Source organism: Danio rerio, chromosome 7 (genome assembly GCF_052040795.2).
Source record: "Danio rerio strain M-AB ecotype USA chromosome 7, GRCz13ab, whole genome shotgun sequence".
Classification (NCBI taxonomy): Eukaryota; Metazoa; Chordata; class Actinopteri; order Cypriniformes; family Danionidae; genus Danio; species Danio rerio.
Window position 1 is genome coordinate 20,045,617 of NC_141027.1, and position 19,066 is coordinate 20,064,682.

At 33.6% G+C, this 19,066-nt stretch overlaps 1 protein-coding gene across 1 annotated transcript; it reads right to left on the minus strand.

The window, feature by feature from the left end:
* Positions 1-1,828: 1,828 nt before the first annotated feature.
* On the minus strand, positions 1,829-13,699 carry snx15 (sorting nexin 15). The gene is given in 8 exon segments (NM_001111237.1): positions 1,829-2,440; positions 6,067-6,276; positions 6,370-6,519; positions 8,814-9,162; positions 12,557-12,672; positions 12,828-12,948; positions 13,024-13,059; positions 13,516-13,699. Coding segments are annotated over 8 exon segments (1,197 nt in total). The 5' UTR covers positions 13,618-13,699; the 3' UTR covers positions 1,829-2,327.
* Positions 13,700-19,066: the final 5,367 nt, after the last annotated feature.

Below are 19,066 nucleotides of genomic sequence, written 5' to 3' on the forward strand. Positions count from 1 at the left end.
TTCTTGCCTTGTCTTGCCTAAGCTACTGTAAATGTTCTCTGCCGGAGCAGAAGATCAGCTGAATAGATTTAAAAAAAAAATAGTAAAACTGCAAAATTAGCCTATTTGCAAAAAAAACTGTTGTGTCCTTTTAAGGTTACTATTACCTAGTATGCTCCAATACTACAAAAATTAAAATTTTCAACCAATGAATCATTGATTTCGATGACATCACTCTGCACTTCAGCTTCTAGTCTGCTTTTATGTCCAATCAAATTCTCTCTAGAATCGGAAGTGTTTTAGCCTGCACTTTAAATAGCTAACTCTCAATGTAATTGACATCAGTTATGTCTATCTTTAGTAGCTCCTATAAAATATCTCTTGAATAAAACAGCTCAAGAAAACAACAGGACTCAATGTGACCTGTGATATCATATAGAATATGGAAGCTGCTCAAAACACCATTGGTCAACATTCACTAACAGTCAAAAAACTATTAATCCATAGTTTCATCAGAATATTCTAAATAAATTCCAAACTTATTCATATGAAAGAACAAAAACACAACTTGATTGAGGGTGGTGGGTCAGAGGTAAATATACCATATACGTTAAAGTTTACATTAAAGTTGCCACGGTAATTTCCTAATTTATCTGCTTGTTGAGTGTGATGCCGCACGAAGTGGCCTCCGGGTCCAAGCGCTCCATCAAACTGTATGGGGAGACTCGTGAAATGGTAATAATAAACGTTTACAAAGCGATGTAATACTTTCGAAAATCACAATCGCAATATATACTGTAGGTTTATGCCTAATATCTGATGGCCAGAAAGTGATTAATTTTTTTTTTATAAATTGTTACAATTTTGGTATTTGTGATGCAGCAAGCCCAGAGATTGTTGTGTACACTATGACTTATAAAATTCACTTTAATGTGTGATGTGAATAAAAAGTGATCATAAAAGAATATTTTCTCAATCCAAATGAGTGGCGGCTTGGACTTGAAAACAGTAGTACATACGTCACCACTTAACAAGCGGATTAAGATTTAAAAATAATTAGAAGAAATACTTTGTATTAATAACTAAATATATATATTTTACATTCAAAAATGAAAACTTTATTGATTTTCTCATAAATGCCATGTGCATTATCTTTGGTTGACAGTAATTATGTTTTTAAAAATCTGATTCATGCACATTTATTTGAAATATTTAATTTGTAGCTCAACAATGAAAGAAACAAACAAAAGGTTACGTTAAATTAGAAATGACGATCTCTGTCAAAGGCATTTGACCCGACCTTCTCCCACTCTTCTAAGATGGAATGGCGGGCCAAATCAAAGGTTAACATGGGCCACATTTGGCCCGCGGGCCCTTGTTTGGGCATCTGTTCACTCAAAAAATTTAAATCGACTCACTATTTACTCACCCTCAAGTTCTGTTGAACACAAAATAAGATTATTCAAAGTAAGCTGAAACCTGTAACCATAGACTTACATGAAAACAAATGTTATGGAAGTCAATGTTACAGTTTTCTATCATTCTTCAAAATGTCTTCTTTTTTGTTTAACACGAAACTCATAAAGATTTGAAACAAGTAAAAGGGTGAGCACATGATGATTTTAAATTTTTGAGGATCTTTTTAAGGAGAATCGGCACCATTTGGTTGGCAAGAGAGTGTGTGGAGTGAAGGAAGTCCTTTAAAATCAAGTATTAAGTCTGATCTAAAATACCTACTGTACAAATCCAGTCAATTACCAGAGAATGGAATAAAGTCCCTGAACGCACACTGACTCTTACATTACAGCTTAAAACCTAACATCACGGAAATAAAAAGATGCAAATGTCATTTAATGTTGATTATAACAATTTATCTTTTAAATTAACTGTAATTTACAAACAGGCAGATTCACACGAAAGAGCAACATCTTCATTAAGATCAGAGTCTCTTACAGTAGCTTCATTCACAGAACAGTACAACCGTCGGATTAAAAATAAATCAAAGAAAAGTCTCTGAAGATGTTTCCAGTTCATTAGTCTCAGAAGGTGTCAAAATATTAGCTTTTAATAGTGTTGAATTAAATGAAACCCTTGTAGCACTGTTGGACACATGATGCTACAGGTGTAACTATTGGAGTCAGAGTGAGTGTGTGTGTGCGTGTGTGTGTGTGTTGACGTGTGGGTGGCTGGTGAGTTGCACTTAAGTGAAACACTGATGGAATTGTTTCAATATGTGTGTGTGCTAGTCAAAACTCAGTTGATGAGAGTATGTATGTGGGAGTGTGCTTGGGTACCCCAGGTTTGATGAAGCTTCAGTTAGTATGTGTGTGTGCGTTCAAGCGGTTTCTCTATGTATTGTGGTTGTGAGTGGGAGTCTGTATGGACAGAAGTCTCTCCGCATGCTCTAGGACTTCAGCAATCTTCCTCTTCACCGCATCTCTCCTCTTCAAATCTACATCTCCTAGCGGGAGAGAATGAGTAATAGAGAGACAAGAGAAAAAAGGGTAGAACAAATGGATGTTGTGAGGTTTCGTTTCCTCCTATCATTTATATATTGTGCATTGCATCCAAACAAAGCTTATTTCCTGCTTTGAGGGGGGAAAACACTGGATGTAATGGCCTTGTGTTGAGAGGTACTCTGCTCTTACCTCTCCACTAATTTAATCATGCCAGGGTCATCCTGACCACAGTAAATTGGCATTTGGCTGATTTACGATCTGTAATCTGCATATGGAGCCAGTTTTTCAATTTGATTTTTCTTTTGATGGAAAACAGGAGGGAAACATGTTTAATGAGACGGCAATGTTTTGGTCATGCTGTTTATTAAAAAATTGCAGTGAAAATAACTACTTCAGAAAGTTCAGTAACCTATGGCTGCAGTGTGTATGATTGTTGTAAGGTGACACAAGTTATTGTTACAAAATATTTAGATTTCAAATAATAATAGTAATAATAATAATAATAATAACAATAATAATAATAATAATATTAATAATAATAAAAATAAAATGATAATAACATTAATTATATTATTATTAGATAATAATAATAATAATATTAATTATATTATATTATAATTATTATTGTTATAACAATAACAATAATAATAATACTAATGATTATTATTAATAATATTATTTAATAACAATAAAAACAATAATTATATTATTATATTATTATTATTAATAGCATTATTATTAATAATAAAAATTAATAATTATTATTTGTTATTATTATTATGATTATTATTTTATTATTAATAATAATAATAACGACCACAGAAAGTCAGGACCTCTGTTTAACGTTTCATCAGAAAAACTGTGCTCACGGAGCAGTATAGAGTCCCCTTCACTATACTGGTGCATTAGGACCCACACAGACGCAGGCTGAGCGGCTCACTGCTGGCCTCACTAACACCACTTCTGGCAGCAACCTAGCTTTCCCATGTGGTCTCCCATCCAGGTAGTGACTAGGAGCAGCTCTGCTTAGCTCCAGTGGTGGACCATTTGAAAGTTGCAGAGAGCTAGCTGCCGGCAATAATAATATTATTAATAATAATAATAATAATAATAATAAAAATAATAATAATAATAATAGTGGTTAAGATAAACATTTAAAATTGAAAATGCCATTTATTTCTAAAGGAGCTGTTGACATGAATTTGATGCATATTTTGGTAAAAACCCAAACAACTCAAACTCTGTATCAAACAATCCGAACATCCAATTCAGAAAAATTTGTTATGCATAATAACAATGGAACGACACAAGAAAAAGGTACTGAACTACTGAAATGTACTTATGCTAATGACAGCTTGTAGTATGAAGAATGGAGTTGCATACATTGCTTAGGTGTAATTTTTTCCCCCAAACATCAACAGAGTCTAAAAGTCTTGACGGTTCTGTGGGTTTTGTCTATCCACTTTAATTCATTTTTACTATTGGATTCAGGTCAGGTGATTGCCTGGGCCATTCTAGCAGATTTATTTTCTTTTTTCTGAGACCCATTGAGATTTTCCTTGCCTGTGTTTGGGATCATTGTCTTGCTTTAATATCAACCCTTTTTCATCTTCATCATCTGGTTGTGTAGATGTTTGGAATAAAGCAGCTTATATTCATGCTGTCTGCTGTCTAGGATTTCCATGACCTCTAATACCCCAGTTTTTTCATGTGTTCAATACTGTTCCCCTTTGTCATTTCATTTATTTGAACACACAAAAGTTAATTTCTAAACTAATTAGTTTTGTTTGCTTTATATGTATGAATTACTTTGGTTGTTACTGACACCTGGTGACAATGTCAAGTCAACCAGCACCTTTAGAAATATGTTAAATGCAATATCAGAGGTAGAGGAGAACAGTTGTCGGAAAACTGCCAACAATTTTTTGCATTTTTTAATGATTTAAAAACCTTAAATGTGGATTGTGTAAGTATATATTATATATATATATATATATATATATATATATATATATATATATATATATATATATATATATATATATATACGGTTTTTTATAATTAGTTTTTTCTGTATTTGTATTTATTTCATTATTATTATTATTTTATTTTTCAGATTTGTATTATTTTATTTGGGGATTGCTTTGTTGGGGCTAGATTGGATTGTATATGGTTATTGTATATGTTTTCTAAGAAAAATAAGAATATTTATTTTACTCAACATTGATAACATAAATAAGAAATCATTATCGGGCCCCATGTCTACATATTAAAATGCTCTCTAAAAGATCATGTGACACTAAAAACTAAAGTAATGATTCACAGGAACAAATTTGAAAAAATATATTAAAACTGAAATAAGTTAACATGAAAAACATGATAAACTATATCAATAACACCTAACAATGAGGTTCCATAAATGTTAGTTAATGTATTGACAATCACAAATGAACAATAAACAATACATTTATTACAATACTTAACCATCTTTAGTAACGTTGGCTAATGAAATAAAGATGTTCATAGTAAATTCTTGTTAACTGTGCATTTACTAACGTTAACAAGCACAATTTTACATTTTAATAATGCACTAGTACAAATTAAAATATGATAAATAAACGCTGTACATGTACTGTTCAATTTAAGTTCATGTTAATAAATACAAACAACTAACATAACGAATGGAACATTATTGTAAAGTGTGACCCTATATTTCATAAAATTGTTGATTAAACTACATTTTTGATTCAATAAATGCAGTCTTGTAAAATACAAGAAACATTAAAAAAAATTTATGTCTACCACAAACTCTGGAACAGCAGCGTCTCTAAATTGTATTTCAAAATTAATTCATAACCTTTCAGTTAATTAGTCACACAAGAAATAGAACGTCTGGTCAAGCACAGTGCATTGTGGGATGCTATTTTCCCAATTGTGTGTTTTTGTTAAATATATGATATGTAACCAATGTTGTGTTTAGTATCCAGACATTTTTCATAAAGAAAATTTGCACCAATTATATACAGTTGAAGTCAGAATTATTAGCCTCTTTTTGATTTTTTTTCTTTTTTAAATATTTCCCAAATGATGCTTAACAGAGCAAAGAAACTTACACGGTGTGTCTGATAATATTTTTTACTGTAGAGAAAGTTTTATTTGTTTTATTTCAGTTAGAATAAAAGCAGTTCTAAATTTTTTATGAACCATTTTAAGGTCAAAATGATCAGCCCCTTTAAGCTATCTTTTTCTGATAGTCTACAGAACAAACCATCATTATATAATTATTTGCCTAATTGCCCTAACCTGCGTAGTTAACCTAATAAACCTAGTTAAGCCTTTAAATGTCACTTTAAGCTGTATAGAAGTGTCTTGAAAAATATCTAGTCAAATATTATTTACTGTCATCATGGCAACGATAAAATAAATCAGTTATTAGAAATTAGTTACTAAAACTATTATGTTTAAAATGCGTTAAATAAATCTCTCCTTTAAACAAAAATTGTAACAATAAAACAAAAAATTAAAAGAAATAAACAGGGGGGCAAATAATTCTGACTTCAACTGTATTACATACTGCAAAATATCAATTAGTGTTGCAATGTGCATGCAAACAGCCTCCATGTCTTACCTTGCACTCCTTTCATAAATATATCAACAGCCGCCCTGTATCGCTGTACGGCTGTGCTATAGTTGCCTTCTCTCTCTTGTTCCTGGGCAGCATTCAGCTCTTCATTGGCCTGGTACACATAACTAACATCTACAGCAGAATCCGTCCCATTTGAACCACACAGAGGAGCAGACAGGAGTTCAGCATGGCTGGGTGATCCGTACGGTTGATCTGAGAGATTGAATCAAGCTATGAGAGTGAGACTTTGCTTTAAAAAACAATTGCATGTAGACATGGTAAGTCAAACTGAATAGATTCTCCCACCTTCTTTGACACAAGGGTCAAAAATAGCGAGGTCTGTGTCTGAAAGCAGAGGCGGAGCTTTGAAGGAATAGTCCTCCAATCCTGAGTCAAACAGTGCATCAAACTCTTCCAACTGGTCGATTGGAGAGCCTGGCATTTCAGGCGAAGCATCTGCAATGGAGCAGTAAACCATTGTTTAAAACTTTTATTTTTAATGGCAATTTTTATTTTTAACAATCATCATTAAAGGTAATAACTTATTAAATTTTAATCAAATATTAAATTAGATAAAATAAGATTTAGTTTGGAGACCAATTCACAATATTAACTATTAACTATGACTTTTGCCTCCAAATAAACGTCTAATTGGCTCTTTATTAATGGTTAGTAAAAGGGGTGTGACAAGACGCTTATTCCACGAGATGAGACTAGACATGAGATAGGGTTCATAAGATTTTTAATACTTTTTTGGAATCCTCAATAAAATATATGAATGGAAAATGTTTTTCTTTTATTCAACTTAAAACAAATCACAAATTGCAAAACAATTTATGTGCTTTTTAAAAATCAACTTGTAGTAAATGTTATTTTACTTGTATTTTAATTAATTCTACGCTGTAAAGGACATGCAAACACTGCAAAATATTTTGCTATAAACTCTACTGACTGGACAAACTGTGAGCTACTGGATGAGAGTATGAACTAACAGAAGAAAGCTGTTTAATGGCATTTGATACTGAATGCCGAATGAAAAGAAAACTTGTTTTTACCGGACGGCACAAATGATGACGATGGGTGTGTGGGTCTCCAGGAGGAAATGTGTATGCTTTACTGACTTGGTAGGTGCAGAGAATAGTGTCAAACAGCCGTGTGTGTATGGCTTATCCTGTTGCAAAATGCAGCTAAAAATCCAACATGATACTAGTAGTTTGATTAAGGTGTTTACTGAATGTGCCTTTACTGAATGAGCACTGTACAACATCCCACAGATCGCACTATTATATCTTTCTTTTCTTTTTCATTCTTTTAAAACCTGTTTTAACACATTTTAATCGGTTATTAATCACTTTTATCTTTTGTTTTTATTTTCTAATACTTGTTCCTTTTATTCCTGTTTATGTAAAGCACTTTGAATTGCCACTGTGTATGAAATGTGCTACATAAAAAAGCCTTGTGACTAAAAAAGGAATATTCCACAAATTCAATTTGTTTTTATGACAAATATGACTCTAAACATATCTAAAGTGCTACCCCATCGCATGGTTAATTTGTGTGGCTGCAGTTGTAGCAATCTATGCTTTTGGATGTGGCAACCTTTAAACTCCGGTGAAAAAAACATTCACACCCGTCTAAGCAAACAAGTGACATGCTACACAGAGGCAGCCTGGGTTGCCAGGTGTGTGCAAAGCACCTGATTGGCAGTTCAAATCCAATCCTGCCTTCAATCTTCAGTGCTAAATTCACTCTCATACTTCATCATAACATTACAACTCACATGACTTGTGAGGCAGCACGGTGGCGGAGTGGGTATCACAATCGCCTGACAGCAAGAAGGTCACTGGTTCGAACCCCCGCTGGGTCAGTTGGAATTTCTGTGTGGAGTTTGCATGTTCTCCCCATGTTTGTTTGGGTTACCTCCGTGTGCTCCGGTGACTCCCTAAGTACAAAGACATGCACTATACTGTAGGTGAATTGGGTAAGCTAAAATTGTCTGTGGTGAATGAGTGTGTATGGGTGTTTCCCAGTGATGGGATGCAGCTGGAAGGGCATCCGTTGCGTAAAACATATGCTGGGTAAGTTGGCGGTTCATTCCGCTGTGGCAACCTCAGATTAATAAAGGGACCAAGCTGAAAGGAAAATGAATGAATGAGAAATCTTGTCGCGATTTAGTTTTAGGAGATCTCATAGCCCGAGATCTCGTCACACCCTAGTTAGTAAGGTGCTGTTAACGAGATAATTCACTCAAAACCAAAAATTCTGCAGTCTTTTACTCACCCTACACTTGTTTCAAACCTTTTTCAGTTTCTTTTTTCTGTTAAACACAAAAGAAGATATTCTGAACTTGTTTTGTACAACAGTAACCATTGACTTCTTTAGTATTTAGTAAACAGGATTTATTTAGTAAACAGTAATATTTATTCCTACCATGGATGTCAATGGTTACCGGTTTCCAGCATTTTTCAAAATATCTTCTTTTTGTGTTAACAGAAAAAAAGACAATGAAAAGGATTGGAACTACTTGAGTATGAGTAAATAGAAATTAAAACGTCATTTTTGTGTGAACTGACCCTTTAGCTATGGAGAAGGATAACGCAATCTGAGATATAACCATAAAGAATAAAGCATTCATCTACAATGAACAGCCAACATTCTATTAATATTAAGCTAATAAGACAGCAGTTAATAGTGACAACTGGTATACAAACTAAAGTGTTACCAAAACGTTATAAAGATCAATGACTGACGTGTTGTAGAGTCGTCAGTAGCAGCAGTGCATTGTCCTGTGTGGTTATTCTCATGAGTTGTGCTGTCATCCTCGGTCTCCTTTTCTGTCAGCTCTTGTATTTCTGCATCAGTCTGTGTTTCTTGTGTAGGGCTGCTCCCCGTGTCACTCAGGGCCTCCACTGCTATCTCAGGCTGGGTTAGGTCTGTCAGTCTCTGGTTGGAATCGAGCTCCTGGGCCTGAATTGGAGCCTCTGTCCCCGTCTCCTCTTCAGCCAATAGATCAGCGCTCCTTTCAGGCAGAGGAATCAGAGGAGGAGGAAGAGATGTGGAAATGACGGCTGTCTCCAGTGGTCTCCGCACCTCTCCGTCCTAAGAGAAAAGAAAAAGGGATTAAAAAAAAAAACTTCTGCATTGTCATTTATACTTAGCCTTATGTTGTTGCATACCTTTATGACATGTATCAATAACAAGACACACACCTAGAGAAACACAGCACTTAAGATGCATATGGCAACATTTTTGGTGCTTTTATAATGCTTTTTAAAAAATTGTGCTGGAAAGTATATGATACTGACACTTTTCTAACATACACATTACAACACACCTCTGGAAACAATTAAGAAAAAATGTAAATCTTATTATCGCTTCTCTTGAGTTGCCAATAATAGGAGTTTGTATTGAGCAGGTTTTTTTTCTTATCTATTGATAATACAGTTGAAACCAGAAGTTTACATACACTGTAAAAAAGGCACATAACCATTTATAAGTCAGATGTTAATGTGACTAAACTTTTTTCTCTTTTAGGCAAGTTAGGATGATCAAATGTGTTTCTGTTATGCTTAAAAGCAGAATAATGAGAGAAACATTTTTTTGAGAAATTGTTTTAACTTTTCCTGAAAGTCAAGTTTAACATACAACAAGATTGCTATGCCTCTTTAAAAGCTCAGATGATGGTGTCAGAGTTTTGGGAGTTTCTGACTGGCTAATTGACAACATTTGAGGTAACTGGAGGCACAACTGTTACAGGGCACAATATAGTATTTAAGAAAAACACTGCTTTCTTGTGTGACAATATGGGAAAATCAACAAGCCAGAATCAAAAAAAAAAAAAAAAAAAAAAAAAGCCAGATTACAATTTGCTAAATTACACTGGGAAACAGAATAATTTTTGGAGACATGTCCTGTGGTCTGATGGAACTAAGATTGAACCGTTTGGCCATAATGACCAGTGTTACATTTGGAGGACAAAGGGGAAAGCTAACAAGCCTAGGAACACCATCCCAACTGTGAACTGTGAAGTTTTGCTGCAGGAGGGACTGGTCCACTTCACAGCATAGATGGCATCATGAAGAAAGAACATTATGTAGAAACACTGAAGCAACATTTCAAAACATCAGCCAGAAAGTTAAAACTTGGCCACAAATGGGTCTCCCAAACAGACCATGACCCTAAGCATACTGCCAAAGTAGTTAAAATGAGCTTTAAGGACAACAGAGTGAATGTTTTAGTGTGGGCATCACAAAGCCCTGATCTCAATCCAACAGAAAATTTGAGGGCAGAGTTGAAAAATCTTGTGGGAGCAAGACTAATATAAATCTGACTCAGTTACACCAACTCTGTCAGGAGGAATGGGCCAAAATTCTATACTGTTGTGAGAAGCTTGTGGAAGGATACCCAAAACATTTGACCAGTTAAACAGTTTAAACAGTTAAAAAAAATACCAAGGAAATGTATGCAAACTTTTGACTGTCTAAAATTGTTGAAAAAAAATTCTCTAAAAAATTCTCTCCTTATTCTGGCATTTTGCAAATGTTTGTAAATGATTTTGGTAATCCTAAGAGACCTAAAGCGGGTAAAGGTTTAGTGTGATTTTACCATCAGACATTTTTTTAAAAATGGTTTTGTTTTTTTTAGAGTGTATGTAAACTTCTGGTTTCAACTGTGTGTCATAAAAACTCTAATAAGTACATTATCATCCAGGGCACTTATTTGCAAGAAATTTATAAAAGGTAATATAAAATATGGCATGTTAAAACAATAACATGGCATATAATGTAATAATAAAAATATTAATTATGAATGAATCATTAATAATTGCTTGCTTGAACCAGGACTTGAGGAGCTGCGCTTCGGTGGATTTGCTCTTCAGTGTTTGAACTTTCAGCAGTAAAACTTAAACCACACTGAACTAAACTTCAACTATAAAATCTGGACTTTACTAGAACTATGTTAAGCTGCTTTGACACAATCTACATTGTGAAAAGTGATATATAAATAAACATGAATTGAACAGTTATTGCAGATTTTAATCAAAATGAAGTAAAAGCATTTGATTTGCACATATTTTTACGCCCTGACAGCGTTCAAAGTATTCAGGCTCCTAAAATTTAGCATTTGTAACTTTAATAAAGAATACTTGTTTTGAATTATTTTTACAGTAAAGAATTTTGCAGTGTTTTATTACATTTTATTATCCAAATTTTGTTCCAGAGTGCTATTTGACTGCCTAAAAACCCTAAATCACCATATATTTCCCATATATATATATATATATATATATATATATATATATATATATATATATTTCCCATATATTCCCAACAGAATCATTCCAATCAATCTAAATGAATTAATTATTTTTTAAATAGCAGATTTCAAGTCATCTGATAAAATTGTGTGTGTGTGTGTGTGTGTGTGTGTGTGTGTGTGAGTATATATTGTATCATCTGGTGAAATGGTATATATATATATATATATATATATATATATATATATATATATATATATATATATATATATATATATATATATATATATATATATATATATATGTCAATATTTATAGCAGAAAAACAAAATATTGCAATGTCAGATTTGTCCAATATCGTGCAGCTCTAATTTAAACAGTTGTTCTGGTTTATGTGCTTGTGGAAATCAATAAAAATGTTTTCCTGATTCTTCTAATAAATGAGATTCAACTGAACAATAATTATATAAAACAGAATTCTACTGTAACAACATACATGTCAGTATTAACTATTGAGAAATTAATTAATGTTGATTGAAAATTTTATTTTTTAATCTTAAAAAAAGGTCATTTATTTTATTTCATAAAATGTTCTACTTTATTACAAGTCTTGCTGGAGTTCCCTATTTTTTAATCTTAAAAAATCTTAATGCTAACATACAGATTTTGTTAATGAAAATAAAAACAAACAAACGCATATATAAACAAATTCATTACTAATACTTTTACAAAAAAAATTATGTTTAACAGATCAAGAAAATTTTCACAGTATCTCTGATATTATTTTTTCTTCTGAAGAAAGTCTTATTTGTTTATTTTGGCTAAAATAAAATCAGTTTTTAATAAAAAAAAATTTTAAAAAACATTTTAAGGTCAATATTATTAGCCTCTTTAAGCTATTTTTTCCATAGTCTACAGAACAAACCATCATTATACAATAACTTGCCTAATTACCCTAACCTGCCTAGTTAACCTATTTAAGCCTATAAATGTCACTTTAAGCTGTATAGAAGTGTCTTGAAAAATGTCTAGTCAAATATTATTTAAATTCAAATTATTTATTTAGAAATGTGTTTAAAAAATCTCTCCGTCAGAAAACAGAAACAGAAATTGAGGAAAAAAATAAACAGGGGGGCTAATAATTCAGATGGGCTAATAATTCTGACTTCAACTGTGCATATTTCCATATAAATTTAATAAAACATAGATTTAATTTGATATATATTTATGTCTTACCCTGAAGAACTCTTTGAGCTGAGGGCTGTTATACAGAGCAGGAATGTTTGTAGTGAAGAGCAGCATGGCCTCGGCTGCATTCCTCCTCTCCTCAATCACAGCTTCATCAAAACGCCCTGTGTGTAAGAGAGACAGACAAAGAAAAAAAATCAAGACAACACAGCGAAGAGAAGCTTACTTAGACATCAAGTTATGAAGATGAAAACCCAAGAGGAGAGAAATGAAGTCACAAAATATCATGAAGGTTTTGTTAGTATTACACTGGCCTTACCAAAAACCTGTGCTCGTGGAAAAGGGGGAAACTCTTCTTGTCGCCTGAACAGGTTCCTATGAGTGTAGGCCAGCTCTCCATGTAATTTCTTTAATTCTGTGTACCTCTTCCACACCACAACCTGCCAAACAATCCAACCATGAGTCCAGTGCAACTCCAAACATGTGGATGTTCAAGCAAACAAGCGTGATCATACCTCCTTAACATTCTCCGGCTGTGTCTTTGATACAAACTAAGAAGACGAGACAGAGGGGTTAAACCACATTACATCAAAGGCAGAGCATTTGAAAAAGCTGATTATTTTCAGCATGAATGAGGAAGGGGAGACTCTGAAATCACGGGATCTCATTCCAGATCCTTTACATCACGAGTTTCTGATCATTAATGCCTTGCACTATTTGTTATTAACAATCCATAGAAGAATAAGTAAACCTAGCTGAATGCTTCTTGTACTTATAAAACAATATTTAACAAAGTTCACAAATGTATTGACGAGTAAATCATAAATATATTGATTGTTTATTATATTTAAATGACACATGTACATAAATAAATGACACAATCAACACAACCTCCCACTCCAAGCTAAAACACTCAGATATCTGAGGTCAAAACTGTAAATAGCAATGTCATATCGGTTATTATGATACACAGACGTACACATAGCAAATAATAGTTGTGTACTAACCCTTGCTGTTACTTTGTATTCGGTGTGTCCTTTCTCGTGTGTGCGTGGATCTGTTACAGAGAAGAAGCGGTAATATTCCTCCTTTTTTGTCTTTCGAGACATTACTGTCACATAAATATGTTTAAAAGTGAAATAACATGAATATTAGGACAGATTCAAGTGGCCGTGACTGGTACTGTGTTGGACTGTTGACAGTTTGGAACAATTACTTCCTGCTCTGTGACAGGCGCATGCGCAGACTGATGACAGCGGCGCTGCAATCACTTCAAATTATAAGTCACGTTGAGTCAAAATTGGTATGAAAATGATATTGCACTAATTAGACAACTTAGAAATTTAAATGGTAATTTATTATCTTATATTATATAATATAATATTATGATCTTTAATGGTGAATTTTTAGATAAATCTGGTTCTTCACTTCATAAGAGGGTATGGAAATATACCTTTAGAAGGAAAATAAGTAATGAAAACCTTTTCTTTTTAGGAGATATTGATATTATTAAACAATTATACCAATAAATATAATAGATTATATTATAAATAATATTATAACAGGTGATTCAGTTATATATAATAATTAGAAATGGACCAATGTATTTATAAACATAAATTGAAAAGAAGCTGGGTGTTCTTATGAAATATATTGTATAAATAACAAAGTAAAAGAGGTTACATTTAAGATTTGCCATTGTATATATCCAGCTAGAGTGGTTTTAGAGCTGGGGTGCCCAAACTTTTTCTTATTAAGGGCTTGTGGGCCGAAGGTAAATAAAGTTGCCATGGGTAATTTCATAATTTACTTTTATAATATAAAAAAAATGACTAGAAAACATTGCTCTATGATAACTAATACAGTATTTATTTACATGTTATAAGAGCAAAACATTCTAACTTCTAACAGAATTACACTAGTTTTTGCCTCGATTTGCTCGCAGATGTCTGCTGCCTAGTCCTTTGTCCAATACTGTAAAAAAACTGATTCATTTACAACATTTAATGGAAACATTTAATTTCAATTTGCTTTTTTGTAGCCCTGCAATAAAACACACAAATGACATCAAATTAGAAATGATGATCTCTGTGTTAAAGGCATTGGCCCCAACCCTCTTCATCATTCTTACTCTGCTCTTAGATGGGACGGTGGTCCAAATTAAAAGATACAATGGGTCAACTTTGGCCCGCGGGCCCTAGTTTGGGCATCTCTGGTTTAGAGAGATTTAATTTGGATAATGACTATTCCTGTGATTTTTGTTGCATGGAAAAAAATCTATAGTCCAAATGTTTGATTGTGTATATACAGGGCTTTTCTGGGTGGATGTGGAAAAAAAAAGTTACAAAATTTTGATATTTGCATTTATTATGTCAATACAGGCAACAAATTTACCATCCTAGCACAGCTTTAATTACTTAGGAAAAGTTTCATACACACAAAATAATGGACTGGATCAAAGCCAAATTTTGTTCATTTCATTCAAGAGACGATTGCACAGCTTTGGAGAACATCGTTAATAAAAATTTATGTATTTTATGAACATACAGAATGTTTTATGTACACTCTGGCATATATATTTTTTTTATATATTACTGTATTCTGTATTTGTTGTTAATAAAAAATAAAATAAAATAAAAAAGTCATGTTGTGTTAAGTCTTTCTTCTTTTCTTTCTTCGTATTTAAATAACTGTTATGTTTTGCATATCTTGGCCAGGTCAGTCTTGAAATAGTTTTTTAACCCAGTTTAAAAAAAAAAATGTACAAACGAGTGAATGAATGAATGAACGAACAAATGCTTAACATTCTTTCACTGTGTGTGAACTTCTCGTAGACCAGTTATTATTCATAATATTACATATACAGTTGACGTCAGAATTATTAGCCTCCCTGAATTATTTTTTATCCAATTTGCTTAACTGAGAGTACACAATAAGCCATTATAAAGGCTTAAGTAGCTTAATTAGGTTAATTAGAGGTTAGGATAAGTAGACAAGTTATTGGATAATAATGGTTTGTTCTGTAGACTATATGGAAAAATATAGCTTAAAGGGGCTAATAATTTTGACTTTAAAATGGTTTTTAAAACATTAAAAACTGCTTTAATTCTAGCTGAAATAAAACAAATAAGACTTTCTCCAGAAGAAAAAAACATTATCAGAGATACTGTGAAAATTTCCTTGCTCTATTAAACATCATTTGGGAAATATCATAATATAAAAGGAGGCTAATAATTCTGACTTTAACTGTATGCTGGATAAGTTGGCAGTTTATTCCACTGTGGTGACCCCAGATTAATAAAGGGACTAAGCCGAAAAGAAAATGAAAGGATCCATGTGGTAAAGTAAAAAAAGTAAAAGTTTATAATAACTTTTATGTCTATGCAAAAATATTATTAATCTAATTAAATATTTTTTATTGAATATACATTATTGATTTTCTGATATGTCTTCAAAGGGCTGTTTGATGGTAAAGAATTGATTTTAGGTTTAAGATTACAACTGGATTAAGGTTATGTTTTGTCAATGAATGTCCGCACAAGGTTAGATATTGCAAGAAGGTGTGTAAATAGCTGAAAATGGGCTGTAAATTGATTTCTAACAGTAAGAGTATTTGTATATGTATACAAAAGTATAAAATCAATATTTATGTAAAAAAAGAAAGAATAAACAAGTAAATGAATGAATAAATAAAACATTAACACGTAAAAGCAACAGTAACATTATGAATAGACAAATAAATAAATACAGTAGAACTACATTTATTTATCTCTTTCCAGCATGAGTAAGAAAACATCAGATTGTTTGCCACTCTAATATTATAAAAGAAACAAAAGGAAAGAGTCGTCTTCCACAAAAAAATCTGTAAACTAACTATAAATGTAACACTTTCTCATATTATGCATATTAAATCAAGGAAGAGCTGGTTCTCATTTACGTGCCCAGCGTGATGACCATAGCGCTGCTGTGCCCACCTCTACCTTCTAAATGTTAATGGCCACCCATTGAGTACACCAAGTCTGAGTAATTGCCCTCGGTGATCTCAATGTCCTGGTTTATGAGCATTATAATAACATCAGATGCACACGTCTAATATCAGAACATCACATAAGATCAGATACGCAAGACTTACATACAGTACAAATCTGAATGAATTTACAGCTGCATAAAAAAACACAATTAATTATTAGGTGTAATGTTTTCAACCATACTAAAGTGTCTGTTTTGGTATTAATATAACTTTAGTAAACTATTCAATAATGTTCTCTTCAACTATACAGTATATTACTCTACAACACACCAGAGTTTACTGTAGTAAAAAAACAAATTACACAACAATATTTATAAGCATTCCTCAGCTCACTATAGTTGGACTACTACAGTATGGAGAGTTTTATATACAGCATAAGATATGTTGCATCCGGAAAGTATTCATAGCGCCTGATTTTTTCCACATTTTTTTATGTTACAGTCTTATTCCAAAATGGATTAAATTAATTTATTTCCTCAAATTCTACACACAATACCCCATGTTTTTGAAATTGTTGCAAATTTATTAAAAATAAAACCTGAAATCTTACAAGTAGTACATGTAGTATTTACATAATGTAGTAAATACTACATTACTATGTAGTAAAGTAGCACATGTAGTATTTACATGTAGTAAATAGTAAACATCAGCATTCACAGCCTTTGCTCAATACTTTGTTGATGCACCTTTGGCAGCAATTACAGCAATTAAGTCTTTTTGAATATGATGCCACAAGCTTGGCACACCTGTCTTTGGAAATTTTTGTCCGTTCATTTTTGCAGTACCTCTCCAGCTCTATCAAGTTGGATGGTAAGTGACAGTGTACAGCCATTTTAGATCTCTCCAGAGATGTCTGGGTCTGGGTTCTGGCTGGGCCACTCAAGGACATTCACCGAGTTGTTGTGAAGCCACTCCATTGATATTTTGGCGGTGCGCTTTGGGTCATTGTCCTGCTGGAAGAAGAACCGTCGCCCCAGTCTGAGGTCAAGAGCACTATGAAGCAGGTTTTCATTCAGGATGTCTCTGTACATTGCTGCATTCATTTCCCCCTTTACCCTGATCAGTCTTCTAGTTCCTGCTGTTGAAAAACATTACCATGGTATCAGGATGGTATTAGCCTGGTGATGAGCGGAGTCAGGCGAGGCAGTGGCGCAGTAGGTAGCGCTGTCGCCTCACAGCAAGAAGGTCGCTGGGTCGAACCTCGGCTCAGTTGCCGTTTCTGTGTGGAGTTTGCATGTTCTCCCTGCCATTGCGTGGGTTTCCTTCGGGTGCTCTGGTTTCCCCCACAGTCCAAAGACATGCGGTACAGGTGAATTGGGAAGGCTAAATTGTCCATAGTGTAAAAGTGTGTGTGTGAATGTATGTGAGGATGTTTCCCAGAGATGGGTTGCGGCTGGAAGGGCATCCGCTGCGTAAAAAAAAATTTGCTGGATAAGTTGGCGGTTCATTCCGCTGTGGCGACCCCGGATTAATAAAGGGACTAAGCCGACAAGAAAATGAATGAATGAGCGGAGTCTAGTTCTCTCCAAAGAGTTCAATTTTAGACTCATCAGACCAGAGAATTTTGATTCTTATTCCTTCAGATGCATTTTGGCAAATTCCAGACGAGCAGTGGCTTCCGTCTGGCCACACTACCATCCATGTCTGATTGGTGCATTGCTTCACAGATGGTTGTCCCTCTGTAAGGTTCTCCTCTCTCCACAGAAGAATGCAGGAGCTCAGACAGAGTGACCATTGGGCTATTGATCACCTCCCTAAGGCCCTTTCCCCCCGATCACTCAGCTTAGATGGCCGGCCAGCTCTAGGAAGAGTCCTGGTGGTTCCAAACATCTTCCACTTACAGATGGTGGAGACCACTGTGCTCGTTGGAACTTTTAGAGCAGCAGAAATTTTTCTGTAACCTTCTCCAGCCTTGTGCCTCAAGACAATCCTGTCTCGGAAGTCCACAGTGAATTCCTTCGTCTTCATGCTTGGTTGGTGCTTTGACATGCACTGTCAACCCTGGGACCTTATATAGACAGGTGTATGCCTTTTCAAATCATGTCCAATCAACTGGATTTACCACAGGTGAACTCCAATGAAGCTGCTTAAGCATCTCAAGAATGATCAGTGGAAACAGAAAGTACCCGAGCTCCAATTAAGGCTGTGAATACTGATGCACATGTGATTTTTCAGGTTTTTATTTTTAATAAATTTGCAACAATTTGGAGAACTTTTTTCACATTGTCATTATAGGCTATTGCGTGTGGAATTTTGAGGAAATAAATTAATTTTATCCATTTTGGAAGAAGGCTGTAACATAAAAAAATGTGGAAAAAATGAAGCGCTATAGTACTTTCCAGATGCACTGTATACTACAGTATTTATCGGTATCTGCTCACTAGTTGATACTACAGTATATGCTATAGCAACAAAGAGTTGTAAACACAATGATACATAGTGTTTAATACTAAAGTATGGTTCAGAAACGCTATTGTATTATTTACTATAAATTACTGTACTATTTTCTCATGTGCGTATCTACGGAG